This window comes from Centroberyx affinis, unplaced genomic scaffold, assembly GCF_046629955.1.
Source record: "Centroberyx affinis isolate AG114_WGS23_722 - 3 ecotype Tasmania unplaced genomic scaffold, CSIRO-AGI_Caff_v1 ptg002495l_1, whole genome shotgun sequence".
Lineage (NCBI taxonomy): Eukaryota > Metazoa > Chordata > Actinopteri > Beryciformes > Berycidae > Centroberyx > Centroberyx affinis.
In genome coordinates, this window is record NW_027280721.1 from 1 (window position 1) to 16,977 (window position 16,977).

The 16,977-nt window shown below is 41.3% G+C and overlaps 2 protein-coding genes across 4 annotated transcripts; one reads left to right on the plus strand and one right to left on the minus strand.

Moving 5' to 3' along the window:
* The first annotated feature begins 1,400 nt into the window (after nt 1-1,400).
* On the plus strand, nt 1,401-7,539 carry LOC139656534 (phospholipid phosphatase 2-like). Of its 2 annotated transcripts, XM_071534146.1 has the most exons (6): nt 1,401-1,434; nt 2,940-3,091; nt 3,584-3,846; nt 4,405-4,462; nt 4,878-5,054; nt 5,630-7,539. In XM_071534146.1, the coding sequence occupies exons 1-6, from the start codon at nt 1,407-1,409 to the stop codon at nt 5,777-5,779; spliced, it is 828 nt and encodes a 275-aa protein (XP_071390247.1). In that variant the 5' UTR covers nt 1,401-1,406; the 3' UTR covers nt 5,780-7,539. The 2 variants fall into 2 exon arrangements, with proteins under 2 accessions (XP_071390247.1, XP_071390248.1); XM_071534147.1 differs by lacking the exon at nt 1,401-1,434 and having other exon boundaries at nt 2,927-3,091.
* A 4,207-nt stretch (nt 7,540-11,746) lies between these two features.
* LOC139656551 (TLE family member 5-like) lies at nt 11,747-16,568 on the minus strand. Of its 2 annotated transcripts, none has more exons than XM_071534170.1 (7): nt 16,264-16,568; nt 14,518-14,615; nt 14,137-14,200; nt 13,539-13,583; nt 13,116-13,178; nt 12,683-12,757; nt 11,747-11,993 (listed from the first exon to the last, which is right to left on the minus strand). In XM_071534170.1, the coding sequence occupies exons 1-7, from the start codon at nt 16,288-16,290 to the stop codon at nt 11,754-11,756; spliced, it is 612 nt and encodes a 203-aa protein (XP_071390271.1). In that variant the 5' UTR covers nt 16,291-16,568; the 3' UTR covers nt 11,747-11,753. The 2 variants fall into 2 exon arrangements, with proteins under 2 accessions (XP_071390271.1, XP_071390270.1); XM_071534169.1 differs by having other exon boundaries at nt 12,677-12,757.
* Nucleotides 16,569-16,977: the final 409 nt, after the last annotated feature.

Here is a 16,977-nt window from a genome sequence, read left to right on the forward strand (position 1 = left end):
ATGTCAAAAATGAATTGTCTTCAAGCTAAAAACCACGCTGTTTTTCTTAGTTCCTGAAAAGCTGACATTTTGGAGATGCAAGGTAACAACAAGCACACTTACCATACACTGTAAGTCTGTAGACTAGGCCTCTGTGTGGTTAGGGGTTTTGCTTGTGGCTGAAACTCTAAACCAAGTTTACATACTAGTGAGATTTCTGTCTTTTCTGCTCTGTAAAGTCGACTGAGAGGAGAAACGCAAGCAAGGAGAGGAAAGGGAACGTTCACTATAAATGTTCACACCTGACAGGCTGCTGCAGTGTGTATGACCTCAGACTTAATTCACACTCCTGACCAGTAGACACACACGCGCGCGCACACACACACACACACACACACACACACACACACACACACACACACACACACACACACATATATATATATATATATATATATATATATATATATATATATATATATATATATGCAGTCTTCATCAGTGACATCATGTCAGAATTACCTTCCCAAAATTACCTGTCTGGAACATGTTTACCTTTCTGCATTAGTGTGTGTGTGTGTGTGTGTGTGTGTGTGTGTGCGCCTGTGTGTGGTTTCACTAAATCCCGCCTGTCAGAGCGACTGTCACACACAGTCTGGAGGAAGGAAGCAATCTGTTAGTGGAGAGCCACTCTATGGCATTACCGAATAAATATACAGCTCCCGCTTGCAAAAACAAACTCCGTCCCCCGCTCTTATTAACTGGACGAGTCAAAGCGCGGAGTTCTTGAAAACAGGAAGACTATTTAATGGTTCTAGTGTAGAAAGTTCCTGACATCGGCCTCGTGGATCGACCTATTGTCCTGCTCAGATTTAAGAGACAGCTTTATGTTCTTCTGGAGCCGCTGTGCCAGTCTGGCTCTGAGCCTTTTGTCTGCGCTCTCCTGAGTCACTGTAGAACCAAATTATCTTTTCTCCGTCTCTCTCTCTCTCTCTCTCTCTCTCTCTCTCTCTCTCTCTCTCTCTCTCTCTCTCTCTTTCTGTCTGTCTCTCTCTGTCTGTCGGTCTCTCTCTCTCTCTCTCTCTCTCTCTCTCTCTCTCTCTCTCTCTCTCTCTCTCTCTCTCTCTCTCTCTCTCTCTCTCTCTGTCTGTCGGTCTCTCTCTCTCTCTGTACGCACAAGCATGTGAAAGAAAGGGGGGCGATAGGGTCGGCGGAGGTGGAGAGAACAAGACCTCCATTCCTTACACTTTTCCGTGAGAGATCAGTTTTGGGGAATTTCTCATGATAACACCATAAATACACGATTCAGAATCCTGTGTGTGTGTGTGTGTGTTTGCAGTAGTAGGTTATCAGCCCCTTTTTGTATGTGTAGTGGGTGTGTGCACATTGGCACGTTTGCATGCTTTGTTGCACACGTCTTTGTAGGTATGCGTGTGTGTGTGTGTGTGTTTGTGTGTGTCCGGTCTCCAGCTCCCAGGCCCTTGACTGTGTAGACAGTGCCCCGAGGTCAAAGGTCAAGGCTGTTCTGTCCAGAGTGTATCCATGGTGACAGCAGGTTCCTCTGCTGGGAGAGAGAGAGAAGCCTTTGTCACTGTGCTGTACTGATGACGAATACGTTTACATGTGTTGTGTGGTAGACTTGAGGCTTCTGCCCACAGCCAAACATTAGTCCAACAGTGTGTTTTTAGCCGTTTCCTGAGCCGCACTTCATTATGTTGTGGTTCATGTGTGACTTGTCAACGCAGTGCTGACGGATCTGCCCCAAACTCTCTTAAAATGCCTCTTAAAATACTTCATGGTTTACAAATGCCACAGTCACTACTGCTACAACCACTGCTACTTGACTTTACTGTAGGGATATGGTTGAAATCAATATCATGATAAACATAAGGATTTTTCTCTATCAATATATATCACGATATGGTTTATGTATGCAAAATCACGTTAAATAATCAAATTAATGTTCATCTCATTGAACCGAATGGTGATGTTAGGAATATTATTTGAAAATTTCAGGTTTCTTTTACACCACACCTACCATACCTCATTTTATCAGAGTTTTTAAGTAAAATTTGCTTGTCATCATCAATTTAGACAGCAGAAATGTGTGTCACGATATTAAAATATCTTCATATCATCACGATATGATTACAATAAACGATAATATTGAATTATCGTTAACTTCCACCGGTTTTTAGCTGGAAAAGGCTCTGTACAAACATTAGAGATGGGACAATATATTGAAACTCAATATATCACAATACAAAAATGTGACAATATGTATTGTGGGCCGGAAAAATCAATCGCGATTTTAGCTATTAGCCATTTTATTCTGCTGTAGTAATCACAAACGAGACGGCTTGTCCATCACGATTTCACAAGCCCTCCATCCAAATTATATTATTTGCACTTTGGAATGACATTTTTAAATTGTTTCCATTCTAGCAAGTCAGTACCATTGCTAGGAAGATTTGTGGCTCAGAAATAAACACAAGAAGTCTGCGCAGTCAGACTTTGTTGTCACTGAACTTTTATTTATTACATCGTATCGTGGTTGTATCGAATACTGAACCTCATATTGCGTATCATCATGTCGTGAGATAAACATATCGTCCCATCCCCAGCAAACATGATATTACTTGGACACAGTTCTCATCCACTATTTCCTCTGTAATTTCATGCAGTGCTCCTGTTGGGGGTAATTTCAGTTTGTGTTCTGCATCAGCGTTGTTTTTTTAGTACAGATTGTAGTGCCTAAAATGTTTTTCTTTTTGCAATATTTTCTCATAATTGATACATTCATTTTACACATTAGTGCTTAACGTGCTTGGGAAGTGGGGAACTTTGTCTAGACTATTCTGTTGTTTTAATGTCACATTTTCTCGAGCAGCAGCGATGTTCTTGCTCTGCTGAATACAGAATACTGAGGACAGACTGTCATCTCTTGTGTCTTCCTGCAGCCGCTCTGCCTTCAGCCATCCTGACGCTGATGTTCAGCCCGTACCAGAGAGGAATCTACTGCGATGACAAGAGCATCAGCTATCCATACAGGAGAGACACCATCTCCCACGGAGCCATGGCTGCTGTCACCATCAGCTGCTCCATCGTCATTGTGAGTCCCGGCATCTTGTCAGCCTGAGCCTGCTGATCACTTGCATTACAAAAACAGACAAACATTACAAAAACAGATGCAGTTACACAATGGGAAAACATTATATAACAATTGATTCTGCGGCAATTGCACATTTTGAGAGAAGGAACTGCTGTGCTGAACCTTTTGAAAAGATAAGATTTTAATAGATAAGCAAAATATGAACACTATCTGAGCACTATCACTATCTGATTTCAAAGAGGACAAGAGAGCCGCCATTTTAAAATGTGTTTCCCACTTGTAAAAAATGACTGCTGGCACAAAAGTAAAACTGACAACGGATTGTTTTGAGGATTATTTAGACTATTTCTGTGACTTAATCCTTTACTTTTTGATGTGTTACTATTCTTGAAATATTGAGCAGTGATCAGTAAAATGAAGAAATCCTGAATATTAGCATTTTGGATTGAAACCCCTCATTTTCTCTCCGTATCCCTTTGATTCCTGCCACAGATCACATCAGGAGAGGCCTACCTGGTCTACACCAAGCGTCTGCACTCCAACTCCCAGTTCAACCAGTACCTCTCAGCACTGTATAAGGTGGTGGGCACCTTCCTGTTCGGAGCTGCTGTCAGCCAATCGCTGACCGACCTGGCCAAGTTCACCATCGGCCGGCCCCGCCCAAACTTCCTGTCCGTGTGTTCCCCGGTCGTCTGTAACGGATACATGCTGCAGGTCAACTGCACCGGCAACCTGCGCAACGTGACTGAGTCCAGGTGGGGAAACACACGTTTATCTCTCTCCAAAACTGATACCAAGGCCAATATTTTTGGATTGAACATGCTGATAGCTGATATTTGAGCTTATAATCAAGATATTTAAACTTTACCGTTTTCATGCTAAAAAATTGTAAAAATGGAAGTATTCGGTTCCACTTTTATTCGTTTTTTTGTTTTTTCGGGTCTTATTTTATTCTTGGACAGATGGAAAAGCCTCTGAAACTCATTGAAACCCAGGATAATAATAGTCGGAATAACAAATACGTGGAATCTGATCAAAGTGTTACATAATTGAATCACTTCAGGTTAACGGCTTCCCATAGACACCCAATATATTATTGATCAATTCTACAGTAAATATGTAATCCAACAAACTGCATCATATCCATCATATTGGAGGTGGACGACACTGATTGGCCGATTTTTAAGAAAAAGCCAATATCTGCAAACTGATATATCGGTCTAACCCTAATCCTCGTCTCTTAATTGTTTTCATTTCACCACAAAGAAGTGAATAATGTGTTTGTGGTCTGCTGTGTTTGTTTTGCCTCCCAGGTTATCGTTCTACTCTGGCCACTCCTCCTTTGGGATGTACTGCATGCTCTTTCTGTCGGTGAGTGTCCCATTGTCACTTGGTGCTTGTGACTTTTCTTTAACTGTGGAATGTCTGTTTACCGAAAAAACACACAAATGAATCACAACAGAACGAGGCGGTCGACACGGGCGCGTGGCTGACGTTCCATAACATCATTGTTGTAATGCTACACACTGTACAATGGCCGGAAGATCACTAATTCAGTCCCAAAAGTGTCACAAAAAGGGAGTTACGTGTGTGTGTGTGTGTGTGTCCTGGGATACACAAGCAAAAAATTACTGGAACTCCTAAATGCAAAAACACCATTCCTCACTCTTAATAATTAAAGGACTGGGAGTCTTTATTTGGCTCACTCCACTCCCAGATGCTTGATTGCATGCAGCTACATGTGGATTCAAAATAAGTGTGTGTGTGTGTGTGTGTGTGTGTGCAGCTGTATGTGCAGGCCCGGATGCAGGGGAAGTGGACGCGGCTGGTCAGACCCACCATCCAGTTCTTCTTGGTGGCGTTCTCTCTGTACGTGGGATACACACGCGTGTCGGATTACAAACACCACTGGAGCGACGTGCTGGTGGGACTGCTGCAAGGAGCGCTCATCGCTGTGCTCACCGTGAGTATACCTGTGTGTGTGTGTGTGTGTGTGTGTGATTTTTAGTTTGTGATAACTGCAAAGTCCTCATTTTGGTGATGGTCATTACTGTGTTTCTGCACTGCACTTCCCATAGATCACCTGTCAATCAGTCAATCAATATCTTTTTCGGATTTTCTTTCGATGAGGTTTGAGTTTCTGTCGGTGGCGCTCTTCTCTTTGTCTGTTCAGCCATGGCGGCTATCACTGCTCATGCTAGCTACCCAGTTCTTCTTCTTCTATTGATTCCAAACAAACCTCTGTTGCTGCTGCCAGAAACATAAAACGCATCAATTCCTGTGCGTCAGAGGAATTTTTCCCTGGATTCAAGACCTACCAGACTCCGGGTGTTTAGAGCAGCAGATGTAAAAGCTTTCATGAACTGGCCACAGGTTGAATCACTATCATGTTATACCAGTCGGGGACAGAGAGCGCAAAAGCAAAGCAAAACGAACATCTATTTCTATGAAAATGCCATTGAATATCGCTTTAATCAACTAGCGTAATAACTGCCAGGGTATTGTTTTTTATTTTAAATCTCTCTCCTCTATGTTCAGGTCCGTTACGTCTCGGACTTCTTCAAGCAGCGTCCGCCTCGCTGCACGCGACCGGACACGGCCGAGAACGAACACCTGGAACGCAAACCCAGCCCACAGCCTCCCGACTCGCAGCACGGAAACCACTACAACTACTCCGGACCCGTATGAACACACTACAACAACAACAACAACAACAACAACAACAACAACAACAACAACTTCGTACACTGCTACAGCTACTCTAACTAACCCGAGCCGACATTTTTCTAACCGCAGCGCCGTCACCAAAGGATCTAGAGCTTGTAGAGAAAACACATCTATATCACACAATAACCACTATCCTGGAGTCACAATGCGGACTAGACCTGCTTCCTCTGGAGACGACTTCACAACTTTACAGCTGTGGAAAACTCACCAGAGATTCCCAAGACCTGTCGCAACAGAAGTTCTACTCTGTGTGTGTGTGTATGTGTGTGTGTGTGTCTGTGTATGTGTGTGTGTCTTTTTAGTTTGGATGTGTGTGTTGTAGAAACATGTCAGATGGATTTGCAGTGTGTTTGTTTGTATGTATATGTGTGTGTGTGTGTGTGTGTGGTATGTAAAGTGTAGTACTATTTGACAGTGTGCAATTTTTTTTTATCACGTTTTTATGTCTCTTAATGCTATGCTCTGTTTGTTTGTTTGAAGAGAAACCAGTTTTAGAGACGATTATATTCAATTTCAAGACTGTGAGTTAACCAAGAAATGAGGGAAGACTGCCAAAGAGATCTGTAGATTTCAACCAAATATTCCTTTCTGTCCTTGAATAGAGCAACTAAAGCATTAAGCATGGGAGCTGAAAGTTTTCCATTTTGTTGCCTGTTTTGTGGTCCGGGCTTTTGGTGGCAGTCAGATAAGACTGTGTTGTTATTTTAGAAAAACTCTTGTCTACACTGGAAAGAGATTCTATCTGTCTGTCCCTGACACTTAAGTCATGTTTCTATGCCATGTCTCTATTTTCCTGCCTTTACGAGACATGCAAGTGTAATGACGGACTGCTTCAAGTGTTACATACATACAACTACCATTATGTATAGTGCTAACAGCCATGTTTATTACTACTGTATCTAATAAACTGTATAGTTTTTAAGAATGTATCACCACTACTTTGCTGTGACGCTGCATTGTAATCTATTGAGCTGGTAACATTGTACCGGCTGTCTCTCTTCTTCGTGGAAACTAACTAATGTTGCCCTTTATGCATAGCAGCTGAATCTGAGAAGGATGGGAGATAAGACGGCTAAAGATGAACTTGGCAACAAACTTACTTAGACGTTATGGAGCCATGTTTCCTGTGCTGAATATCCAATCAAATGTTTTTCTCTGCAGTTTTGGTTAACATTGCAACTCCCTAAAAGTCCACAGGTGTGTAAATGTTGAGCCATGTGAAATGCTACTGTAATGTAGCTGTTTTTGTAGTGTTTTGTTTTTTTGTAGTGGTTATTCTCTGACAACAACTTTGAATACTCCACATCCTATGGCCCACTTTTTTTGTATTTTTATTACACCATTAGGCATAATTTTTTATGACTGTATGACTGCTTTTCACTTGGCTCAGCATTAGTAAGGGAGTTTCCAGGTTAGGGCAATTCTTGCTCAGGCTTCCGCGAAAGGAAAAGGTTTTGTATTTCATCAGTTATGGATATGTTTTATCTGTGTCTTGTACCTCAAGTGCCTGTGGAATCACCATTTCACTTTCATGGATGGATAAAATGTGACACAAACCAAATACAAGTACATCTTCATGGACCCGCCCCCTCTCTCACTCCCTGTAAGAACATAATGTGTGTGTAACCTCCTTGTCACATTGCACATAATGTACAAGCTTTTATTCTTTTTTTTTTCCTTTATTGGTTGCTTTGTTTAGTTTCTATAAATATTAGCCAGCATGTTGTCTATGAGTGCTTACTTCTACAGAACAGTGTACATGTGAGCAGGAGACTGCAGTCATTTGGATTATTGTCATTTAAATGTTTTTTCACTGAATAATTCTCTGCTGCTGTTCTTGAAAACGGTGCACAACACGTCGAGGCGAGGTTCGTGTCTGGACCTGCTGCTGGGGGTTGTGGGATTCCTCAGTGCCAGAGGAATGGGGCCGTTTGTTACGCCATCTCCGAGACACTTGGCAAATGCCATTCGCTTTAAGTTACGACACTGGATTGACCAGGGCAAAATGATTTTTGCCAAAAGTAACTAAGTACATTTACTGAAGTACTGTACTTAAGTACAGTTTTGAGGTATGTTCCTTGAGTATTTCCATTTTGTGAGACTTTATACTTTTATTCCACTACATTTCAGAGGGAAATATTCTACTTTTTACCCCACTACATTTGTCGGTTGTAGTTACTAGTTACTTTGCAGAATAAGGTTTTACATATTAAAACATATGATAAACTCAGACCTACAATATTCAAATACTTCTTAAAGGTTACTGCATCAATACTCTGAAATACACTAGAATGAGTACTTTTACTTTTGATACTTAATACTTAAGTAAACTTTTGAATGGATGACTTTTACTTTTAATTAAGTATTTTCCCATTATGGTATTTCTACTTTTACTTGAGTGAAGGATTTGGGTACTTATTCCACCACTGGATTTTTGTAAAATCATTCATAGGTCTTATCTCATTGTGGCTCACTGAACGGGGGATTTTTCCAAGACATCCGTACCAGGATCTGATCTGTGCTGTAAAGGGTTAAAAATCGAAATTTTTATAATCTGGCATGACGTCTGACTCATCCTCCATCTCAGAAGTGACTAATCCAAAGGGAATTCTGCAATACTTTGTGTTTATTTAACAACACCGTGAGCCTGCGTGTTCCTGTAATCAAATGCATTCCTTAAAAGACTAATATGTATCTTTGTCTGCTGGGAGACAAACCTCATACCACATTAATGATTTCATCGAGCCAGGGAGGAGGGAGGGGATGTACTTTCAGTGTTCAATATCAAAATGAACATCTTTATCAGCTTCTGGTCAGAGGCGTAAAGGCTACATATCATGACTCAAAGCTGACTAGAAAGTGCTGGAATGAGTCAGTTTGCAAGTGCAAGCTTTTATTTCAACCTTTAATGTAGCCTATATTTCAGGAGAACAGCGTCTTCCAGTTTATCAGTCATTTTCACACGCATAATAAGTAGCTAAAGAAAAACAAACGCTCTCAATCAGGTCTTTTATTTGTAAGGCACCAGAGAAGCTTCCTTACTGCTGAATGGTTCATTCTCATTAGAGTACACAGTTGCTTGTTTTACATCTTTTTTTTTTGCCCCACTTTCTTTTTTGTTTAAATGAGGCTACAATATTGTTCATAAACATACATTATAAACATGTTCATGTTTTGTTTGCACAACAAAAAAAAAAAAGATTTAAAAAATGACAAATGACATTTACAAAGCTCAAAAAAAAAATGTTAAGTGTTACTGCCTACTGAGAGAATGGGAGAGAAAAACAGGGGAAATGGCATGGTATTCAATATAGTGCCTCTCTTACTATAGGCAAGTAATGCACACATACAACACCAAAGTCTTCCATGACACTTGCTCACACACACACATTAAAAAGCAGCTTTGAAACATACAAAAATGCTTTAAAAAATATGTATATTGATATATTCATATGTATACAAATTGGCCCTTCACAGCAAAAACAAATGCACATACCATTCATATGTCTGAGTTTTGCCAAGGAGGTTTTCGACAGAGATTTGCTTCAGCATAAAGAGTGAATCTCACTCAGCCAATTGATCTGTACTTGCACTCGCTATGCTGAGGTCAAATCTCCAGGAAGGAAAACGTTTCGGCTCGCCAAGGCTAGCACAGACAGAAAAAAAAAATAAAAATAAAATAAAATAAAAAGCCAGGAGAGCGGTACTGAGACACAACCTAAGTGCTTTTCAAAAAGAAACAGAGGGAAGGTAGAAACTCTTGTCTTACCATCACACATGGACACACTCATTAGACATAAAGGTGGGTTGCCAACGCTCTGTAAAACACTCTCATTGCAGGGGAATAACGACTAACACCAAGTGTAGCAGTCATTAGCCCACAGTCAGGAACTAAAGACAAGAAGAGTACAGAGTTGAACGTGTGTGTGTGAAACCTCAGACACTCAGATGTGAACAGAAAGAGGCCAACCTGCACCTTTTTAGGCTTTGGAGTAGAACTTCATACTGATGATCAACTGACTTGGTGGAGAAAACAACTTTACTGCCCTCTGTTGCCTGAAAGGTGAATAACACTTCTATTACTACTTTTAGGGCCTTGTTCATGATTATGCTTTGTGATTAAAAACAAATCAAAATTATATTTAGCATTTATAATTTTGATAATTCATGATAGAAACTAGATTTAACTTTTGATATGAGACGGGATTTTTGTGAAACTCAACATAATCTGCTAGTTTTTACAATAGGATCAATTTCTCCCAAATCACAATTTGGCTTGGATTTGGTTGGAAACACATTTTGGGTGTGAGAACGTTTTAGAAATGCGTTCTAGTCTGAGGGAACATTGTTTGCCGTTGCTTACAGAGCTTTAGCGACTCACCCATGACACGTTCTTCATCAAAACAAAGGGAAAACAAAAAGGTAAAGATCTTCCCTTGACAGTCATACAAATCAAACATGATAGGAAAGACAGGTGCTTGATACAGTATCAGTACAAACTGAAGTGCTACGCTAACTTACAGAAATACAGTACTCTGAAAATCACACTCGTCTATCTTTTACAACCATCTGGTTCTGAAGTTTAGGTCCCATTCAAGTTTGTCTTGGTCAGTCAGAGTGGACCAACAAGGGGGAGGGGCAGGAGCAGGGGGGGAAGGAAAATACAAAAGGTGCTTTATGAAAAAAAACAAAAAAAACAATCAAGTGTTTTCTTCTCTCCCATCACATTCATTCTAGCACACGCACAAACATTTTGAATATCTAATTAGCCTGTCTTTAACTTCATGAAACAAAACGCTTCAAAATAAAAAAGGTTGATGGATTTCAGAGCTTAAATTCTTCGGATTTAAAGTTGAGTGAAGGATCACACTGCATAGTGTAGGTAGCAGCTAGGCCTGTTAAATCAAACACAAATTAACCGCACCTGGCTGGGAAAATTATGATTTTTACTCACTATCGTTTTCAAATGGAAAAAAAATCCCATTCATTTGGGATTGAGGTACATAGCGGAGTTGATGCATCCAGTGGTTTGAAATATGAATACATAAACACTAGCGGGCAATTGAGGTTTGAATGCATCTGACAAAGTGAAATGTCCCTTTAAAACATCCCATTTAAATTTAAAAACTTTTCAAGAATTAATTTGGCCCCCAGTGCATAAATGCATGGCATCACTGTCCAAACGGCTCCAGTCAATGTATTTTCAAGAGGTTGGGGGAAAAGGATGACGCAGCTACATTGCCCAATCAAAATGGAGGGAAAGTAGTAAGGGGGAAAAGAGATGGTGCAGGGGTTAATACTCCTTGTTGTGATTGGCAGACAGTGGGGCCAGTAGGGTAGAAGCAGAGGGACAAAAGAGGACAAGAAACAAAAAAAAAAGAAAGAAAAAAAATCACATACAAAACAGATTTGCTATTAATAACTGATTAAAAAAATAAAAAAGCAACTGTGAGAAGTAGAGGTCTGTGGAAAAGGAGTGAGAAACATATAATCCTGCAAGAGGCGGAACCATTTGTTAGCTTTCATCCTTAACTCTCACTCCAAACTCTTGAGGGAAAAACTCAACATTTCACCTTGGTCAAGCCTAACAATAGTGGCTTACACTAAAAAAAGCATCTATTTAAAGTCTAGAAGCCTGAACTGAGTCTATTACCACTAAATAATATTAACAATCCACTCTAATCTCGCTCTCAGCCATTCGTTCTCTGCACATCCGAACCATTCCCAAGTTTCACCTCCGAGAAGAACTCAACACCATCCTCTCTTCCCAATGCAGCTTGATGTCATCCCAACTAGATCAATACTCCCGCCCCTCTGCAGAGAAATCGCCAGACTCACATCCATCTCCATTTACAGTTAAGACTATCATCCCCACCTTTCCTTTCCCCCCTCCGCTCGTCTCACCCCCCCTCCCCCTCTCTCGTCGCGGTTTGTACTAGTCGGACTTGTCTCCGTCCTCGTCTCTCTGCTCCCTCTCGGCTGCGTCCCGGGCCTTGTCCTCTTTAGCCAGCTGGGCCTGGGCGTGGGAGTGGTTGGCCAGGATGGACGAGAGGGAGAGCAGGCCGGAGCTGGAGGAGACGGTGGGCAGGGTGGGCGGGGTCAGGCCCAGGGGCAGCGGGGTCATGGGCAACGCCAGGCCCTGCAGCTGGGACAGCTGGTGCACCTGGAGCTGTTGCTGGAACAACAAAAAAAACCACACACAAACACAGAAAAGACACAGTATACGCAGGTGAGTGCATACTTCACTGGCATCGAGACCGACTTTTACGTAATAGATGTCCACACATTTTGTACGTACAGCATGGACTATGAATCATGATTAGACATCTGGTCTGATTTTGACGAAACTTTATGTGTCCTCGCACTGTGTTCCAGCGTTTGAAAAATTACACTTATTGGCAACATTTTTAACTCAAAATTTGATATCCCGACCACAACTCGTCCGATTTTGACAAAACTTGGAGGGACGATGCATTTTGGCACCGTGTTCTGGCATTTAAAAAACATTAAACCGTTTGGTGTGATTTCTGAAGGTGAAAGGCCATAACTGCTACACTACCAGTTTGAAGGACCATGCATCTTGTTACAGATTGGCCCAAAGGGTGCCTGCATCATTTGTGGGGGACGACATGTTTAACTTGTTCTGCATGTAGCTACACATACACAACATGTTCCTGCTAAAACAGAAACATATTCAGTACTGAATCAACTAATAACAAGCTTGCAAAATACTATTGTATAGCTCAACTTACTGGATATGACTTTGAAATTTAATATCGCTCTCTCTTGGAAATATGCACACACAAACACACACACACTCTCTCTCTCTCTCCTCAAAGACAGTAAAAAGAAACTCACTCGTACCCGTATGATGGAATTCATCTCGGGCGGTGTGACTTGTTTGGCTCTCTCTATGGCGCCCATGACCTGCTGCTGATGCTGGAACAAAGAGACCACATGGTCACACACACCGCTGCAACTGATCTCAAAGCTTTAACATTACATTGTACATGAGGAGTTGGCTAGAAATCACAAGGACAATGCACAAGACAGTGTCAGGCATTTCAGATTCACTAATTATTTATGTTATTTTAAGGATAAATAAAAAAATATTAAGATTGTCAGAAACTTTGGTGCTGTCAAACATGACCAGAATGTAGATTTCACAAGGCAAGCGGTTTGGCTCTATACCAAGCTAGCATCTAGTGCCTCAGTTCATATCAGCATTGACAGTGTATTTGCATGGGCAGAGAAACTGGTGGAGGTTAGTAACTCATGAAGATGTCAGCGTCATTACCTCCTGTGACAGGTAAGGGAGCACCTGAGCACAAATCCCATTCAGTCTCTTCACTATTTCAGCCTGCAAACAAAACAAGGGAAACACTCAGACCTGGGCTAAACAGCATTTGGAAATAATTCTTAGCTGTACAGATATTGTCAGGTAAGTTGTCAGTAAAAGAATTATATATTAAATTGACTCAAATACTTCTGTTCGATTGTCTAAACTTTCTAGTGCTCACTGTATTGACAAACCACACTGATCTGACACATAAGTAGACAAAAGTAAACGTGTCTGTAAATAATATTTGACCCAGGTGTGCAGACAGAATGGGAGAGACAAACTGGTGTACAATGTGAAATAATAGAGGGATAGAGAAGGAGTGATAGTTTAAAGGAAAGAAGGTATGGGTGCATCAAAGAGGAGACAGCAGTCGTTTACCTGTTTGTGCATTTCGATGTTCAGCCCATAGGACATCTCATAGTACTACAAGAGGGAGAAAGAGAAAGATAAAAAATTATGATAAGCTAAAGTCTCTCACACACACACACACACACACACACACACACAAAGAGGTATAGTGCTCATTTCAGAATTAGGATGGTGAAATATCCAAATCAGAATTATTTGTATTCACCAGGTAAAATTAATGAACAAGCATTTATTTTATTTTATTTTTTTGCATTTATTATACAATTCAAAGTAGAGGGAGACAGGAAAGATTGGGAGAGAAAGGGAGAGTGACATGTAACAAAGGTCCTGGGCCGGATTCGAACCCAAGACATCGTGTTTACATGGTACTCAACATAAACGCACTGCACGTATACAGCCAAAGACAAATAAGACTAGTTCTGTGACCTGCACTTCAACTAAAACACGCCAAAAACAGGGAAAGATGTGGAACCAAAATTATTCCCAAAAACCACTGAGAAAAATCTGAGGGAAGACAGTGCTAATCTTTACCTTGGTATTTTATGAGATACCTGATACAACAGATAAACACAGTAGGGTTTCACTGACATGAGATAATGCCACTCACCATGATATAGTGACGCTGCATCTCTGACTTCTCAGTGGCCAGCTTGTCACACTCCAACTTCAAACTGGTTAGAGAGAATAGTACACACTCATCATTTAGAGCCATGTTGCATTTAGGTCTTTTAACATGTTCACAAACTTGTTAGTAGCTTACACATTGCAAGCCCATTCAAAATAGGGCAAAATGACTAGCAAAACTCTGCGAGTCTCTGCAGTAATAGACAGCCTGGCCGTGTGGCTGATATGATGCTTCCTTTAGCCCTAAATGTCATTAAGCCATGATGAGCCTCTGTAATAAATTGAATCTTATGTAAATTAATTTCATTTGTTGGAGTCAAAAAAACATTTAAAGTGTATGTGTGTGTTGTGTGTGTTTCAGTACCTGTGGTACTGTGCTTGGAGGAACTGGAACTCATCCTTGATGCGGTCACAGGAGTCAGAAGTGGTGAACTTGAGAGGCTGACTGGACTGAGAGGATGCCTGGGAAACGATAACAAAACAACACAGTTAGATATCATATTCTCACACAGACGCACACTAAGACGCCTGGATCCAAAGGAGAAAGTCTCTCACACTGGGCTCAGGAAAGGAATTAGAAACTACCCTTGCAAGCATCAGGCCAGGGGTGGATGTCTGTGTGCTGCTGCTGAACACATGTGCGAGGATAAGTGTGTGTGTTATGGTTTGTTTAGTAACAGAAGGCTGACCTCTGAGATTAACCCTTTGAGAGGATAGCAAAGATGTAGGTTAGCCTCAATAGGGCTGTGTGTTTGTAAAATGAGATACAGCGAGAGATAGAGAGACAGTATGTTTGACTAGTATGCTACAACTAGGGGGATCAACTAGGCCTCGATTATTCTGAACTAATCTGAACAAGGACAGATTTATTCTACAGATGTCATGGACTAACTGATACGCAACATCATACTCACCCACCAACAGAGCTCTTTCAGGAATAAAAAGTGTAATGATTGGAAAAATATGTTTACAGAAGGGTAGATTAAAGTGCACCCATGCAGACCATATGTGAGAGGTATTTAGAGGATGCATTAAGTCTGGTTAGGTAGAGAGATGGACTACACTCAAAACCCCCAGCCCAAAGCTGTAATCCAGGGTTTAATCTGGTGCCCTAAACCTTATTACTCTCTAAATAAGTGGCACAAGGGCAAGAGGTTTCCAGTGGGATTATGGGACTAAAGAGAGAGGATGCAGTCACCCGGTTACACAGAGGTCGCTGCTCTGCATTCAAAGCGCAGTGGCAGTGCAAATGCAAAACTGCAATGCTTTGCTACTGCACTGTGCTTAAAAAGTAAGTGCAAATAGGTTTGGGGAGAAAAAATGGTAAGGTGGCATTACAGTAGTTGTGTCTAAGTCATGGTGTGAGGGCACACACACCATCTTCAGTGTCTGCATTCAGCTATGCTCTCTTTCATAGTATTACTCCAAGTCTGTTACTGGATCTATACCATCGGGCTTGGTTACCTCAGAACCAATGCTGCCCACTGTTAAATACATGTTGCTAACCACCTGCATTTTGCATAGGACCGATGCTGTGTCTCAACTCATTGCGTTTGTTTAGAGAGACCTGACATACAGATGTATCCCTTCTCCAAGTCAAGTCAATCCCTGTCAACCAACAAACAATGTAGACAACGCCACAGGCCAGGGGGGGATATATCTGTCCGTCTGTGTGCTAACTTACTGCTCCAAGTGGGGCTAAGGATGCGTGTGTGCAGTTTGGTTTGGTTACTTCAGAGCCAATATGGGTCTGAAGTAGGCTAACTTTACTCAAGCCAAACTTAGAATACCGTACTACACTCAATGCACTAAATTATTAAATTAGCAAGTTTGGCTAACAGGGAGTTGTAAAATGTTATCTAATGTTGTGTTTGCGACAAAATACGGGCGAATTAGCTAGCTAGCGTCACAGCTACGTAGCTAACTAGCGTCACAGCTAAAATCGTGTGTTCTTTTTCATTTGAAGTTGCAAGCTAGCTGTTAGCTACCCAGTACTGCTATTAGCTTACAGCCTTTGCTAAGTAGTGCTAATATCAGCTGGTGCTCGATAGCGCTAGCTAACTCAGCTTGCTTGGTTGCCAACTTGGACAAGTTAAACTAATCAACTTACCGAGTGTCTTGATTGAGGAAACATCATGTCAACAGTGGATTTCACCGTGTTTCCTTGGACTAACCGAATTAACAGGCTAGCTGGCTGGCTAAGCTAACAGATACCCAGCTATTTTTTAAATGATTGAAAATGCTGTTATCACTCTATACTCTGTCATCGTTTAAATAACGTTAGCTAGGTATCACTGCACTAAGATCCGATCGCCTTCCAATCCCTGCAGGAAAATCACTGCCCCGAAGATGAAGATAACAAAAATAAAGCGTCTTCAAAGGGCCATCAGGTTTTTGGAATACGCCTCTCTGGGGAGATCCTCGATGTTGACATATGAGCCCCTGACATTCCTCTGCTTTGAAAAGAAGAGCAGCATCACCTACAAAATAAACCGAGCTGTCGAGGAACGGGCGCCCCGTGTGATCCAGGACTGAACTGTAGGCGCACCGGAGCCCGTTCATTCAGACTGCAGCGACATCACAGACCTCTTCCGGAGTGAGTCACGTTTTACGACGGAGCCGCTGGAAAATACCCGAAAAACGAGTAACTGTTAACAGACCACATAACAGTTTAATTCATTATTAATAACGTAATCGAGAATCACCTCTCATACCGGTACTTCTGTGTCGCTTCATGTGGCTACTGTTCAAGAACTATATTGCAGAATATTATTATTATTAATGTTATTATTGTTGTTGTTGTCGTCGATTAAACATTTAATAT